General features: G+C 35.6%; 1 protein-coding gene across 1 annotated transcript; it reads left to right on the forward strand.

The window, feature by feature from the left end:
• Nucleotides 1–6778: 6778 nt before the first annotated feature.
• Nucleotides 6779–11980, forward strand: LOC122303775 (homeobox protein SBH1-like). The gene is made up of 4 exons (XM_043115723.1): nucleotides 6779–7632; nucleotides 8097–8349; nucleotides 11196–11422; nucleotides 11688–11980. The coding sequence occupies exons 1-4, from the start codon at nucleotides 7357–7359 to the stop codon at nucleotides 11895–11897; spliced, it is 966 nt and encodes a 321-aa protein (XP_042971657.1). The 5' UTR covers nucleotides 6779–7356; the 3' UTR covers nucleotides 11898–11980.
• Nucleotides 11981–15990: the final 4010 nt, after the last annotated feature.

Consider the following 15990-nt stretch of genomic DNA (forward strand, 5'->3'; position numbering starts at 1 on the left):
ACCCAGAAAGAAAGGCCCTTAGTCAATCAACCATTTTGGCGATGGCTTCACCTTGAGCAGTGGCTAAGGAAGAGGACTCACCACCTTGAATCTCTTCAAGACCAAGACTGCTGCCAAGCAAAAAGACTCCAGGAGGGGGCAAAACACCTAACCCTTCAAGGGGGCTAGTAGAAACTCCCAACGAGCGAGCAACATTATTATAAGCAAGGTTTGAGTCGGCCAAGCAAACGCCTTAGCCCATGAGGCCCCCAAGGGGATGCCTCCTTCCAAAAGAGACAAACCCGTATCACCTCCAAAAGAGGAAAAGAAAGGGGAAGGAATGGAGAGGTGCTCACCGCTCGCGTCGAAGGAGGGAGTCTCCCCTCCAAAGATGGTGGTCGGTAAGGAATGAGGAAAGGAGCTTCCCACCCCAACATCTTCATTAACTTTCTCTACAAGAAGAACTCTATCATCATCCTCGCCACCCTGACTATCTGTGTTGCCTAGCAAGACAAACCTTTGACTCTTCTCAGGGACAGTATCTACCTCTCTGCCTAGCCTAGCATTCACTTCCTTGTCACGCCCACCAGCATTCACCTGGCAGGCAACTAGCCCCCAACACCAGCCTCCTCCACAGCAGAATGAAAATTGTGGACAGCTGCAACATCAACACTCAACTCTTCGTCCCCCACTAGATTCTTGAACACATGGAATTTAAAGACGGGGTTGAACGCCAAGGTAGGCGCCTGGTGAGGAATTCCAAATTGAAATGTGGCAGCTAAGTCAGAGAGGGCTTGACTTACCAAACCCTCAACACTGCCATGGCCTGGGGAAGTAGCACGTGCAGGCGAGATGTTGCGTGTGGAAGGTGGGGTACTGAACGGAGGAGTAGTCTAGGAAGAGCTATTGACCCCCTTCCTAGAAGCTTTTTTCTTTTTAGCAAGGGAGGAGGCATCTTTGGAGTGAGTACGTTTCTTCAAGCTTGATCCAATGAAGGGGGCAATACCACATCCTTAGTCAAGAATAGACGACCTTTGACACGTGAACAATCAGGTGCTATCAAGAACTTATCTGTGTTGGCAGGAGTTAATAAGTATTCAGTCCAAAGATAGTTTGGGTGGCCATCTGCACATGCGTGAATTGTTTCAATTCAGGCCAATTCCCTTTTGGACAGGGGTTATAGGGCTACTAACAAGCCTTTCTCCTCAGGAATTTTGCCCCAATTGGCCCTAATGGGAAAATCCTATTGATAAGTCTCTAAACTCGTGATAACCCAACCCTTACCAGAAATTAAAAAAAAAAAAACTTCACTATCCAATTCTTAGCATTCGAATGGCGGGTCTTGAATCGGGCTAGGGTTTGTCCTTTTTCTTTCTTCCAGAAGCTCAGAACGTTGCCCTTAATGGACGGTTGCAGATGGTAAAAAGTCAAGAACTCCCTGGTAGTTAGATCGGGGTACTCTTCCTAGTGGGCTCAAGACCCATGCGAAATACAATGCATGAGCAGAAAAGAGTCCTCCACGCATAAGAATGGAGTTGGGCAAGAGCAATGCGAAGAAGGTCTAGGAAGTCGCATATGGGGTGACATAATGGGAGCCTTAACCCATGTGTCAGAGCGCAAACAGTTAGGACAACTTTGCCACTAAAGCCTTCTTCATCCACACAATCGCATTCAGGGATCTCTAAAAGAGCAGTGTACGGGATACAAAAATCCTCACGGAGGCTCTTAAGATCGCACAGCTTGAGAGAGGAACACCACCCGTATCCTACAAAGGTTGGGACATCCAAGACATAGGAAGATTGTGAATTGGTGAGGTAGAAAGAAATGTCTTGTTCAGCCATTGAGAGTCAAGAAAGTAGTAGGATGAGGAATGAAAAAATTGCAAGAAATTGCGGGAAAAGAGAAGCTAGAAAGGAGAAGTGAATGAAAGGAAAGACGAGAGAAGAATAAAGTCTGCAAACTGAATGGGGAATATGAGGGGACGACGACTCTAGCATCATGACCTAATAACATGATGCAATGTAAGGGGAACAGTTGCACGTTACCCAGTAATCATCACCATGTCATGGACATTCAAAGTCCCCTTTTATTGTTCTTGAAAATTGAAAACGGCGGGAGGAAATGTTTAAATGGGCTAGCGGGTTGGCCCATCAGGTCCAATAAAGAAGCTAGTGGGCTAGTTAGAAGGCCCTGAATCTAGCCCGAGCTATTCATAGCCCGAAAAGTAAATTTTCAGCTTTAGAATAAATCAGCACAATCATAAAAATATATAAACTAATAATGAATTCCCTATGCCTATGAGCAAGGGAAATTAGCGGAGTAACTAGAGAGTTCAATATTGGCCTAACCTTGAATACGGATGTTGATAATGGGTACAACCCAAATTGCGGACTGGAGGCCCACGAAGGTCTGATACCCTTCTGATTAGCAAGATGGATAAGCGATAGTATGATAAGTGAGTAACTCCTATTTATTAGAGATAAGCTTCATGACTATTTCACCATGAAGATAACCAAGTCACATTAATGATGATCTTATACAGCTATACACCTATATATATGAGTACCAGGTAACTCTGAAACATGATCTAATCATATAGTACTTGAGTTATCATCCATCATTTTTACTGACTTAAGCATCGAAATGGCTGTAGGCATCCATCCTTATTTGACTGCAGGTTAACGATTCTGGCTCGGTGGTGGAACAAGTCCTTTACAAAGAGTATTTCTTTTTTTAAAAATATATATTTCTGTTTAATATTAATGATAGCTCTGTTCCATTTTTCAAACCAGACAGATTAATATCTGAACTTTAAAATGAGATCTTAGTTGCACTAAATTACAAATTGCAAATAATTGGTATAAACAAGATAACTGGTGGAGGAGTAAATGGAACAAGTATTTACGATTTTTAATCTCCACTTAAGTGTGAATAAATGATGTAAGGAAATTACAATATATGGGAGTTCTATGACTATAAGGTCTAACATTTGTAATTTTTTTTAAGAATAAGATTTCTTCAAACTAAAAAGAAAACGAGAGAGGGGGCCACATGTTCCTTGAGGAGATCAAGAAAATGATCATCGCGAAAAGGCAACCTTGAATGCAAAACCGCGTAGAATTTGCATGATCATTACAACAAGAAGCCACGGTGGATACAGCCATGCATTCTAGTTGACAGCTCCCTACATGGAGGCGTATCATGATAAAGTTGTTCAAATCCTAGAATTAGAGATGAGAATTACTAACAGTGTCTATTCTGGCAATAGACAGAACATGATTCCGTACGTCTCTTTATAAAGATGGAGAAAAAGAATCTGAGAAGCGTCGGTGTGAATTAAGTTTAATTCACTTCATCATCCAAAATTCATGTGTACGTATTTTATGGACGAAAAAATTTAATTATAAGGATAATTGTGTATTAATATATATATTAATTTATTATGATTAGTTAAAAAATAAATTTTATTAAAAATATTATTAATTTAAATTTTAAGTATGAAATAATCAATATTGATACGTTATTAGTACGAGACTTTGTTTATATATAGTAAAACTCTTTATAGATTGATAGATTTCTGAGTCAGATTAAGTTCAATTAGGTGCATGATCGATCACATATAAATTAATTAGTTTAATTAAGAGCTGCAAATATTATTACTTCGACCGCGATCGAGTGAGTCATCACAGTACTGCACGTCATGAGAAACTGCATGCATGCTGATAAAAGCTAGAGATTGGCAACTGTTCCCAATTAAATCACGTACGCGGCTATTTGTTCATCAGACCGGACATATATGTTCCTAGAAGATCACCTTCCCGGCCTCCAGTTGTTTAATTAATGTACGTGTTCTTTGCTTGCAAACTATAGGTCAATAAGAAACCCTAATTTTCCAACGAGAGAAAATGCAGCAGTCTATGATCAGTGAGATGTGGAGAATGGTTTTTTGTCCCCCTTCTTCCACGTAATCCTCATCTTGATCTGATCTCTCATTTGTGCTTGTTTAAACTTTAAACGATGTTATTTATATTTTTCATATACCAGATAACCCAATATTTCATAACCATAAATTTAAAACTTTCAATTTTTAATTTGTAAAAAGATAATATTTTTGTTTTAATCTTAAAACATAAAAGTCCATTTTGTGTTTCCCACAAAAGTGCATTGCATAATGCATTACCCTGTCTGATCCCATATAGGGTTGAGAATCAGACGGTCCAGACCGGATAAACCGACCGGACCGGCCACTTTTAGACTGGACCAGACCGGATCGAAGGTTCGATCCGGTCTGGTCCATTTAAAAACCTCCGGACCGGATCAAATAGAAATTACAAAAAATTATTATTTATATATATTATTTATATAATAATTGTATATACTTAATTATATAATTATATATGGTATAAAAAATATTAATAGTCTAATATAGACTATAGTTATACTTATACTAATATATAGTTATATTAAATCACTATAACTAATATTTCAACAATAGCTATAGTGACCTATACTAATAGTCTACTATTAATACTAATATACTATTATATAATTTATATAGTTATACTAATCATAATAAATTAATAATTAAATCACTAGAAATATAACTATATATATTTAGTATGAATGTATTATTATATTCTTTAATATATAACTATAATATGTAGTACTAGTATATATTAATATATTATAAGAGTTATAGCATAAATATAATATATAAATTATAATATACTAAATCACCACAACAGTATAACTAATACTAATATATAGTTATACTAATCACTATAATTAAAACTAATATATAGCTATACAACATACTTATATAGTTGTACTAATATTATTAGTCTATTATATAGTCTAAGACTCTCAATTCTAATATAGGCTATATGGTTATAACTAATACTAATATTTATATTAATACTAATAATGTAGAATATAGTTATACTAACTTACTGATTCAACATAACTAATATTACTAATATAATATAGCCAAATTGAATTACTGATAGTCTAATACTAATACAATTAAATAGTTATACTAATCATAAATTCATAATAACTAAATCATTATAAGTCTATAACTATATATATTTAGTATCAATATATTACTATATTCTTTAATGTATAACTATTAACTATAATATATAGTACTAGTATAACCGATCAAAAATATATATATATATATATATATATAGTACTAGAATATATATTAATGTATTAACATATTATAAAAGTTATGGTATAAATTATAATATATCATATATTTGTAAATTTATAATATTATTAGTATAGTTAGCTTAATATGTAATATGTTAGAATTAAATCATTATAACTATATAGAATATTAGTAATAAGAGTATTACTATTATTACTATTATTTAATATAGTATTACATATAGTATTACTATCATTACATATAGTTATTAGTTATAGTATTAGTATTAGTATAGTTATTAGTACTAATAGACTAATAGTATTAGTTATTAGTATTACATATAGTTACATATATAGTTATCACTATTACTATTATTACATATAGTTATTAGTTATAGTATTATTACTAATAGACTAATAGTATTAGCGTTTTACTAATATATATAATAGTATACTATATGTATATATATTAAATATATTATAATATAATTACATAAGTATTAAACAAAATGTCATTAAATAAAATAAAAAAAAAAAAAAAAGTCAACAGTAGATCAAATGAAACCGGACCAATCTTGAGGGAGTTTGATCTGATCCAAGTTGAGAAAACTCTAGACCAAATAAGTCCAATCCGATCTATAAAATCTTCTTGAATCGGATCAAATTCACCCCTAATCCCGTATCTAGGTTTTTTTGAAATAGATCCCATATCTAGTTGAACTTCGAATCCACCATGGATTAGCACTTCAATGAATTCTCGTCACTGGCATAGGGTGCTGCAATAAATTGCTTTGCAGACGAGAGAAGACTCGGATGATCAGTCATTCGTAGTGTCCCACCGTCTTTCTTTCTTTCCTTTTTTAAATCAGTCTTCTCTTTTTCTATCACAGTTTCCCTGACCTACCTTTTCTCCAATCTTAATTATTATTGATTAGACCCAGATGGCTGAGAGTTGAGAACTGTATCCGAATAAGAAAAGAGGGAGACGATGCCGGCCGTTTGTACGCATCCAGCTCACCAAACGGTGTCGTGTTTCTAGGTTTGCTTTGTTGTTATGCCCTAGATATAAAGTGTTTTCACTCCCAAAAGTGAAACACGAGACAATAGACAAACGTGAGTGCGAAAGAGGGGCTGAGATTGAAAGATTACCATCATCTAGCGAAATGAACGGGTGAGATTGATTGAGATTAATCTCCAAAGCCAACACCAGCACAAGTCTGATATGGTAAGTTGTTGGGATAAAAATTAAAAATTAAATAAAATATTATTTTTTAATATTTAAAAAAATTAAATTATTTATTATTTTTTATGTTAAATTTTAAAAAAATTATAATAATTAAATAAAATAAATTAAAATGAAATTGAAATCCAAAATGTCTCTAAATTTCCATCAATCCTATTGGCTTATTATATACTTAGACTTGGTTTGATTATTGCGATTTTTCATTTCAAATATAAAATTATCATCTTATTATTATAATTTTTTTAAATTTTTATATAAAATACAATAAATAATTTAATTTTTTCTTAATTTTTTTATATTTTAAAATAATAATAATATTTAAATATAATATTTTAATATTTAATCTTAAAATTTAAAATTCTAATATCAGAAATCTCAATTAGAAGCATAACCTAACGATCGTTTCCATCTCTCTATAAACATCATTAAGCACTCTTTCTCCCTCTCAACTCTCTCTGTCCCTGTGTGTGGGTGAACCAGTAATATTAAGTTTGATCAGTGGCAGTGCTGCAAACGAGGTGGTCATAAGAGGTCGTAGCTTTCATCGGGAAGGGAAGGGTCTCAGACTCTCAGTAAAACTTGCAGAAGCGCACGTTAACCCCGCCTGCAACGTTCTGTGAATCTTGACTACTTTCTCTCTCTCTCTCTCTCCATCCGCCTCTCCCCGGCTATGCTTGATATCTCACTCGGAAAGACCGAGATAGAGACTCGAGAGAGGGGGGGGGGAGGAGGTACTGTTTATGCACAGGAAGAAAAATAAATACCCATTTCCAAGGGAGTCTGAATCGACCTTTTACAGAACAGCCAAGAAAAAAAAAAAAAAAAAACCATTATTTTCTGGCTACAGTCTATTCTCTTAGGATTTTCTGTAAAGAGACTGAAGTTTTAGCTTAAAACCCGGGAGTTCTCTTTTGGGAGACATGTTTTTATGACAAGTGTGCAAGACATAAATATGGGCTTTTAGTGAGATCACGAGAGACAACATGGAAGCAGGAGCTAGCAGTAGTGGCGCTTCTTGTATGATGGGCTTCAACACCGATATGACGATGTCTCCAATCAATTCTGATGTAGAGGCAAATAATAAGTCGTGTCTTTCTCTACCTTCGACCGACAATTCCTTCGGCCAAAGGGCCTCTGCTTTGATGCCGGAGGATGGTAATGGCAACCACATGGAAATCAACAATAATTGTATGAAGGCTAAGATTGTGGCTCATCCTCTCTTCCCTCGCCTCTTGGCCGCTTATGTCAATTGTCAAAAGGTGATGAATTCGAACTGCTAGTGTAATTCGGGCAATAATCCTTCTCCAAATCAACTCTCTCTCTCTCTCTCTCTCTCTCTAGTCCGATGTCCAGTTCACGGAACAGAATTTCTAGTTTTCCCTCTTTCCCTGAAAAATTGGTAGAAGTTTCGGTGGTCCACGAAGGAATAACCAGGACCTGTTCTCAATTTAACCCTCGACTGTCCCTTTCTCCATGTCAGTTTTAATTCTCTTCCATCCCCCCCCCCCCCCCCCCCCCCCCCCCCCCCCCAAAATAATAAACAAACAAAGAAATACACGCTCCTTTCTATAATGAACGTTTCCTTGAAGATTTTGATGTGAAAGGCAAATGTCCCATTTTTTTTCCCTTGTGTATATTTTATTTTCTCAACCCTTTTTGTAACTTTTTTACTAGTTTGCATGGCCTTATTTTCCTGATATTAGAGAAACACTAATGAGCGTAGGTTGGGGCTCCTCCTGAAGTGGTGGCTAAGTTAGAGGAGGACTATGCTAATTCTGAGGCTGCCATGGGTGGTAGGTTAGGAGCGGATTGCATCGGTCAAGACCCTGGACTGGACCAGTTTATGGAGGCCTATTGTGAGATGCTCACCAAGTACGAGCAAGAACTCTCTAAACCCTTCAAAGAGGCCATGCTTTTCTTCTCAAGGATCGAAAGCCAGCTCAAAGACCTAGCAGTTTCTTCGTCAGATTTTGGCGGTGACATTCTTAATTCTCATATCTCATTCATCTTCATTTGATGTTCCTCAAACACTATTAATTGCAACTTAAACTGTTTTGTAATGGATTGCATGAGTGCAGCGAAACGTACATGGTTATCACAGGGAGAGAGATACTTGTGTCGTGTGACCCTTCATGGAAAAGAAAGTCCGGACGAATAATTTGAGTTTGATCAGACTATATAAAAGGAAATCATTTGATTGGAGGCTAGAGAGGTACTAGATGGCTAGCCAGATCGTATCTGTGGATTTGGTTCTCGATCCTGTTTAGTTGTGTCTGGAATTGGATTTTCGTCAGCTTAATGCTAGTCTTTTTTGGCCTTAGGCATCTGAACTCCGAACCATTCCAGCCTTTTAGGGTTTTTTTTTTTTTTTTTTAAATCTTGATATGTTAGAAGTTCAGGAACATATATTTTGAACAGAAAAAAAAAAGTTTTAGGTTGGAGAGGGAAAATGTCATTTGTTGCTCTCCATCCAATATGTGACTCTGAAGGGTAAGATATTATAAAACGGCAAAAAAAGAAAGAAAAGAAACGTTAAGAGTCCTTTCCATGTAAAGACCGTTTGTATGATATTGAATACGTGTGGAAATTTCTTAGTTATAAGAGGTTGATGTTCGCATAAAGGACCTACGCCATGGAAGAACAATGGAACCTCGTTTAATACATTAAAAAAAATTGGAAAAGCCTGGCAAGTTAAGGACTAATCATGATATAGTCTCCTCAGTTAGCACATAAGGTGGGCTTGGCATTGCTTGGAGCAAAGAAAAAAGACATCAACTTAACTTTTTAAGAGCAATCACGATCTTGATATGTATGAAGAAGACAATGGGCCTCCTAGAAAAAAATAATGTGTATGATAGGTAATTAAACTCGTTCCTCATCGGTTGTTTTTCAGGACTCAGAAACTTGTATCGTGTAGTAACTAATTTTCATATTCTTGCATGAATTGTACTAGCTATCCATTATTAATATTGTAGACTCATCGGACATATATTACAAAAGAAGGCCTTTTAAAACAATGCGTATGATTTGTTGAATTCCACATGGTATCTGCATAATGAACAATTAATGTCTTTCAGCACTCAGAAACTCATGTCTCGGGATCACGTACCTTTCCTGTACTTGCAGGAATCTTGCTTCTGTACTTGTTTTCCTCATTTATAGATGCTATTTTTTTAATGTATTATAGGTCTGACGAGTCTACCATGATAGATAGTAAAGGGTCTTCTTTTTATCGTCCACTAGCAGCTCTTGCTCTCCATTTAGCTTTCCATGCTTGTGTAAAATTTTAATTGGTTGAATATTCAATTTAGTAAAAGCAAGCTGTGTTTTGCCCAAAACGGATCCCTACCTATGTTCAGGTGGTACCGTGAATCTCATTCATGAAACTGTAATTTAAGGTGCTTTGTTCATTAAATGTATTGAATCTTGCTTGCCTTTAGCTGTCAATTAAGATTAGCAAAACAATGTTGAAGTTTCCATCACTAGAGAATATTGTCCATCAAGAAACTACAGTATAGGATGCATCGGAATCTAATGGATCGAACAACATTATATGAGGTCCTCCATGGAACACATTCGTTATTCTTCTATTGCCCAATGGTTCCTGGTTATTCTTCAGTGGTAAATGAGCTGTGTCAAACAGAACATGCTTAATATTGAAAGTGCATTCGATTATTCAAAGTCTTAAAGACTACCGAACTCCTCTCACTCCAGCTACCTAGCTTAGAATTGGACGGCTCTGACCTGCTTATGATGGATTGATCTACAAAACCTGATACAATCCTAGGATTGTTGGAAGAGTTAATTGAGATTCTGCTCATGGATGTCTTACTGGTTCCAAAGATTGGTATTTTAGTTATATCACTAACCTTCTCACTGCAACGGTTCCAACTTTAATAGCCAATCCTGATATCACAAAATCCTTTTTATTTTAGATGGTGACTATTTGACAATATACAGAATTGGAATTCTTTGTTTTTTTATTATTTAGGCCTTATAATCTTTTAGTAAATGATATATATATGTTTGAGAAAATATTCTATTACCATATAACACTTTCTCAGTTTTCTGAATAATATTTCACATACTTTATCATTCAATTATCAGTACTCTAACATATTTAATGGGTTTAAATATGTGCAGGGAACCTTATTGAAGTCTGAAAAGAATATAGAAAGGCAGAATGTTCGAATTTTAACAATCCTTAAGTATAATAAACAACGTTTTCAATTAAATTCAATTAGAACACACACTCTCTCTCTCTCTCTCTCTCTCTCTCTCTCTCTCTCTCTCTCTCTCTCTCTCTCTCTCTCTCTCTCTCTGTATATGTGTAATAGTGAATATTCTTTCTTAGGATTAAAAAAGAACAAGAATCTACCACCTTAATTCTAGCTTTCAGAAATCTGTATAATAGAAGTGTCTCTTTTATTTCATATGTTAGTATTCTGGTATTTTCAACTGACAAGAAGGGGAAATGAATGACTAAAATGAATTTTTCTTATCGGTTTTTGGTATACTTAAAATTGGCTATATGAGAAATTCTCTAAATATATATATATATATAGATAAAACGAGAACAGAAGAATCCCGATGTCTTCACTGATCTATCTTACTCGGTGCCATATGTGATTTTCAAGTGGCAGTTGTCTTCCTTAAACCTATAAGCATTTGATAGGAGTTGATAAAATCAGTTGTAATTTATGACCTTCAGATTCCTCTGTTGTTTGGTAATGGTATTTGTGAAACGAACCTTGAGAGTTTTCTTAAAGATTTGCACGGTGATTAGGCAATCTTCTTAAATTTGGCTTTCTGTGATTTGTAGGTCAAAATGGATCTTCTGAGGAAGAGGTCGATGCAAATGACAATGTCGTAGATCCTCAAGTTGAAGATCGGGAGCTGAAAGTTCAGCTTCTGCGCAAGTACAGTGGATATCTGGGCAGTCTCAAGCAAGAATTTCTGAAAAAGAAAAAAAATGGGAAATTGCCAAAGGAAGCTCGACAGCGGTTGTTGGAATGGTGGAGCAGACACTACAAGTGGCCATACCCATCGGTATCTATCATCAACATCCTTGTCGAGATACATTAGTTCTCTGAGCTTTAGGACTTTGATGTTGTTTACTTTTCATGAGCTGTTTTCCTTTAATCATATGAATTGTCTGAAATGGTGTTTGGTTTTTTATGATGTTTCGATAATGACGCCATGCATGCATGTGCACGGTAACATGGGATTGTTTTGTGACGAGTTACGTAGTAACTTCTGTACTATGGGTATTTCCTTCTTTGATACTGCAAGTTTATCATGCTTAATTATGCAGGAGTCACAGAAAGTGGCACTTGCAGAATCCACAGGTCTAGACTTGAAACAGATAAACAACTGGTTCATCAATCAGCGAAAACGCCATTGGAAGCCTTCAGAGGATATGCAATTTGTTGTAATGGATGCAACTCATCCCCAGTACTACTGTATCGACAATGTCATGTGCAATCCCTTTCCAATGGATTGCACAACTTCTATGCTTCTATGATAATATTCTCCAGTCACTGTAATAATGCAAACTATTTTCAGAATCTAATATTTATATTGAAGCGCTTGACTATTTAGGAGTGATATCTGAGTGCATGTCCCAAACTTGACTTCATTATATTATCAGATTCAGGGTTGGTCAAATGTGGCATTGGTTTGCTAGATTTGACACAATTTGAGCAGATAGATGTTTAGAATGCATAAAGTATAGGTTCAGACTTGGATTTTGGGCCCTTGTACCAGTTTAATTCCTTTTTGTCTGAAGTTTCTTGGCATCTAATGACTCGCGCGTGTAGCCATCTGGTGGCCGGCAAAGCATATTTGGTTTTACACAGTCAATCCCTTCTATTACATCGGGAGGTAGGTCCCGCAGGGGGGAGGCCAGAGTTGATGGCAAAAGCTTGGACAGCCGACTGATTTTGGACGTTGAATTTGAGTGCGCGCATGCATTTTGAAATTGCGGTGGGTAATATAATTTTTAGCTTTAAATTTATAGTTATAGAACTTATGCTACTGTTAATAAGTTTTTGGTGGCCATATGTCAAACACTTCGATATATGTCAAGAAAATTGGATAATTATTACTATTTATTTTTTGTCAAAATGATTATTTTTTATTAAAATGAATCTCCTGTTAAAATGACTAATTTTAGCAGAAAATAATTATTTCTGCAAAAAATAAATAGTAATAACTGTCCAGTTTTCTTGTAGTGTGTTATATTTGGTAGTGTCATGTCTGTTGTAAGATCAAAAGGTATATATATAATTATCTGAAAGTTGTACAAGTATTTTTGTTTATTGATGTATAGCTCTTTTTGTACTCTTTTTTATATTGGAACTATGTTTCATATTGTCAGAAAAAATTTGAGGAAAAGCATAAAAATAATATTTTTTTAAAGTATTTTTTAACTTATTTAAAAATTAAAAAATGCTTTAATTTTATCATTAAACAACTTTTAAGATTATTTAAACACTTTTTAAAATTTTTAACTCAATCACAAACAAACTCTGAGTGATGCAAGTGAAAAAGTGGGGAGATCAGAAAGCTTTTATCGCTTAGTGTTACATTTACCACTCCAAAAATGTAGATGGAAGATGGTTTTGCTATTATGTCCTTATTTATGGATTTATCACTCTGTGTTATACAAATTCAAATTGATATAGGATATTGGGTTAAGATTTTATGTTAATTGTATTGAACTATCTTGAGAATGTAAATATACGTAAATATGGTCTAAAAATAATAATAATAATAATAATAATAATAATAATAATAATAATAATAATAATAATAATAAAGCTTAATCTTCATTGGATTTGAACAATATTATTTATTTTATTTACATTCACTTTTGTATTCTTAAAAAATATTTCATTTGAAGTTTTTGAATTGATTTTGATTTTGATTTTTGGTTAAAATTTTGGCAAGATACTTGTTTATTTAGGTATTTAATTTTCATGTAATAATTTAGATTTTCTTTTTTTACAAATTTTTTATAATTTTAAATTTTGAAACTATTTAAATTTGGCTTGTGGGCCTCATAAAAGAATTTTAGATTTTATTATTAATTAATATTTTTTGAAGTTCTCTTTTTGTTTAATATCTTTTTCTCTGTCTCAATCTCAAATTTCTGTTGATAAAGTAACCATCATAATAATTCTAATTCTGCCTAGCATTAGTGTGTTTCACCTACCATGACCAGAGTAGCTTTTTAGTACCCCTTTATAATCTTTGTTTAGGGCAAAGGGATGCAGAATAGGAAACAATGTGAGGTGGGCTTTCACCGAGATCAATAAATTTTGAATATATTGAAGATGGTGTCTCAAGATCCACTGACTTGGGCTCTCTTCGATCTTCTTCTTCTTTCTTTTTTATTTGAAAGTTTTCTAAATTCTCAAAGGTTTGGAGCACTGCTTCATCCTTAGTGAGGCTACCAACAGAACTGATGATGGATTCATCAATGGGACAAAAAACTTGGTGAGTGTAGTTGCAAAGTTGACTACAAAAATGCACCTGGCATTAGGGGTGAACAAATAAACCGCTTACCCGAACCGGCCGATTTAATCGACCCGAACCGAACCAAAAAACCCGAACCGTTCCAGTGTTTTTCGGAAGTGGAAATGGCCGTACCCGTTTCTGACTTAATCGAAAATTACCCGATACCCGTTTCTCTCACTCTCCTTCTTGCTCGTAAACCCTAGCAGGCAAGCATTTCAGTGACCATTAGCGAGATCTAAAAATACATGATGATCTGAAACCCAATGGAAGTCACTTCAAAAAAAAATTCGCAAGATCTCAAATAAATACGAAACAAATGAGCTCGCGTATTTCACTCAAAAAAATTCTCAAGATCTCAAACGGACACTCAAATTTACACTGATTGTTGTATTCCATAAACAAGGGACGGCTTAAAAAACGTATATGAAGGGGAAAAAAAAAACCCCTATTCGCGGATTAAGGAGAGCTAAACAAGCCAGTAAGAAGAAATAATTGAGAAAAATTGAAGAGAGAGGTGGCTTCACTATTCGCAGATTCTCCCATGAAGAGGCCTGATTGTGCTGGAATCTTTGCTTCCACTCTGCGACCCAAAGAGATGCCCAATCCCAACCCTAGCTCAAAGCCAAATATTCTGACATCTCCTCGGTCCTTCGACAACTTCAACCCCAACAATGAAAACGACACCTCCTTAGTCCTTCGACGAGGGTCCCACGGAGACCGAAGATGAAATCGCCATAGCCCTAAGCCTACGAAGAACACTACAGCCCCGCGTACAGTAGAGAGAGCCATCTGGATTCGGCTTGAAAGCGAAGAAGAAGGTGAACCATCATTTGGGTTCGGGTATTCGAAGACAGAGTAGTACTGCCGGTGTGAAATGAACCACGTATGTTATAGCATACCAAAACAATTAAAACGGAAAACCCGAAATAAAAACGGGCCGGTTAATCGGGTAACGGGTAACGGTTCGGAACGTCCTATTCTGTAGTGGAAACAAAACGGGTCGGTTCGGAATACCACTAATCCGGTTCGGGTCGGGTCGGGTGAACAGCCCTACCTGGCATGATGAAAGTTGGTTACTCTATAAGTACCCTCACCCACGTAAGCCGATAGCGCCGCCGAACAAATTGGCAGAACTGGGTTTTGTTGAATCAATTACGTGTATGTCCGAGTAAATCTAGATATAGTCATGAGTTGTACAAATGTTGTGCATTCTTTTTTTTAAAAAAAAAGAAGTTAGATCCACCATTAAAAAAAATTAAAATTTTTATATAGGTCTTATATTTATTCACTTTTTCAAAATGAGTGTGCATCGTTTGCACACTTTGTGACTGTCAATATCATTTTTCTAGTTAAGATAAGCAGCATGTTGTTTGTGATTACTAAAATGAGTTGTCATTCTCGTGTTTTTCACAAATCAATTTTTTGTAGAATCCATTCTTAGATTAGGGTAAGAATGTGAGATTTGGGACAATAACTAATACACTAGAGGATTTGAAGGTTGAGTCAAGCTACCCAAGCCTCCTCCATTTTATCTACACCGCACAAAATTGCTTATATGTATTTTTTTTCCTCAGTTATTCAAATTCCCCCTCCCCACCCCCCCTCTTTCCCCCTCGTCCCTAGGTCCCCGTGTTCCCCTCACCACATCGCCACCCTGCCCCCTTGTCCTCACCCCACCGAGTCCCCACCCCCAGCACTCCCCACCCTGTGTTTCTTGCCCCTTTCCCTATGTTGGACAGAAGCACCCTGCCTTCTCCCTTTCATTTTCCTACTCTCTTGCATTCGGTCGGAAGCCCCTTGCCTGTGCCAATCCATGCGAACTCCTCCCCCTCTAGTAAGTTTGATGTGCCATTCATTTTTCTAAAAAATTGCTGCTCTTGTAAGCTGTATGGGTAAGATGTTGATGATCATCTTATCAATTTCATATTAGTTGTAGATGCCAAATATTAGTATATTATTTTGGAAATTGATTATTAATATTTTAACAAATAATTATTTATTATTTATGAATCAAATTTGAATTTGCATCTACGAGTAATGGAGTTGTACACTTCTACATCCTACGGGCTAGACCCAATTATGTATTCATAAAGAGA

Source organism: Carya illinoinensis, chromosome 3 (assembly GCF_018687715.1).
Source record: "Carya illinoinensis cultivar Pawnee chromosome 3, C.illinoinensisPawnee_v1, whole genome shotgun sequence".
Classification (NCBI taxonomy): Eukaryota; Viridiplantae; Streptophyta; class Magnoliopsida; order Fagales; family Juglandaceae; genus Carya; species Carya illinoinensis.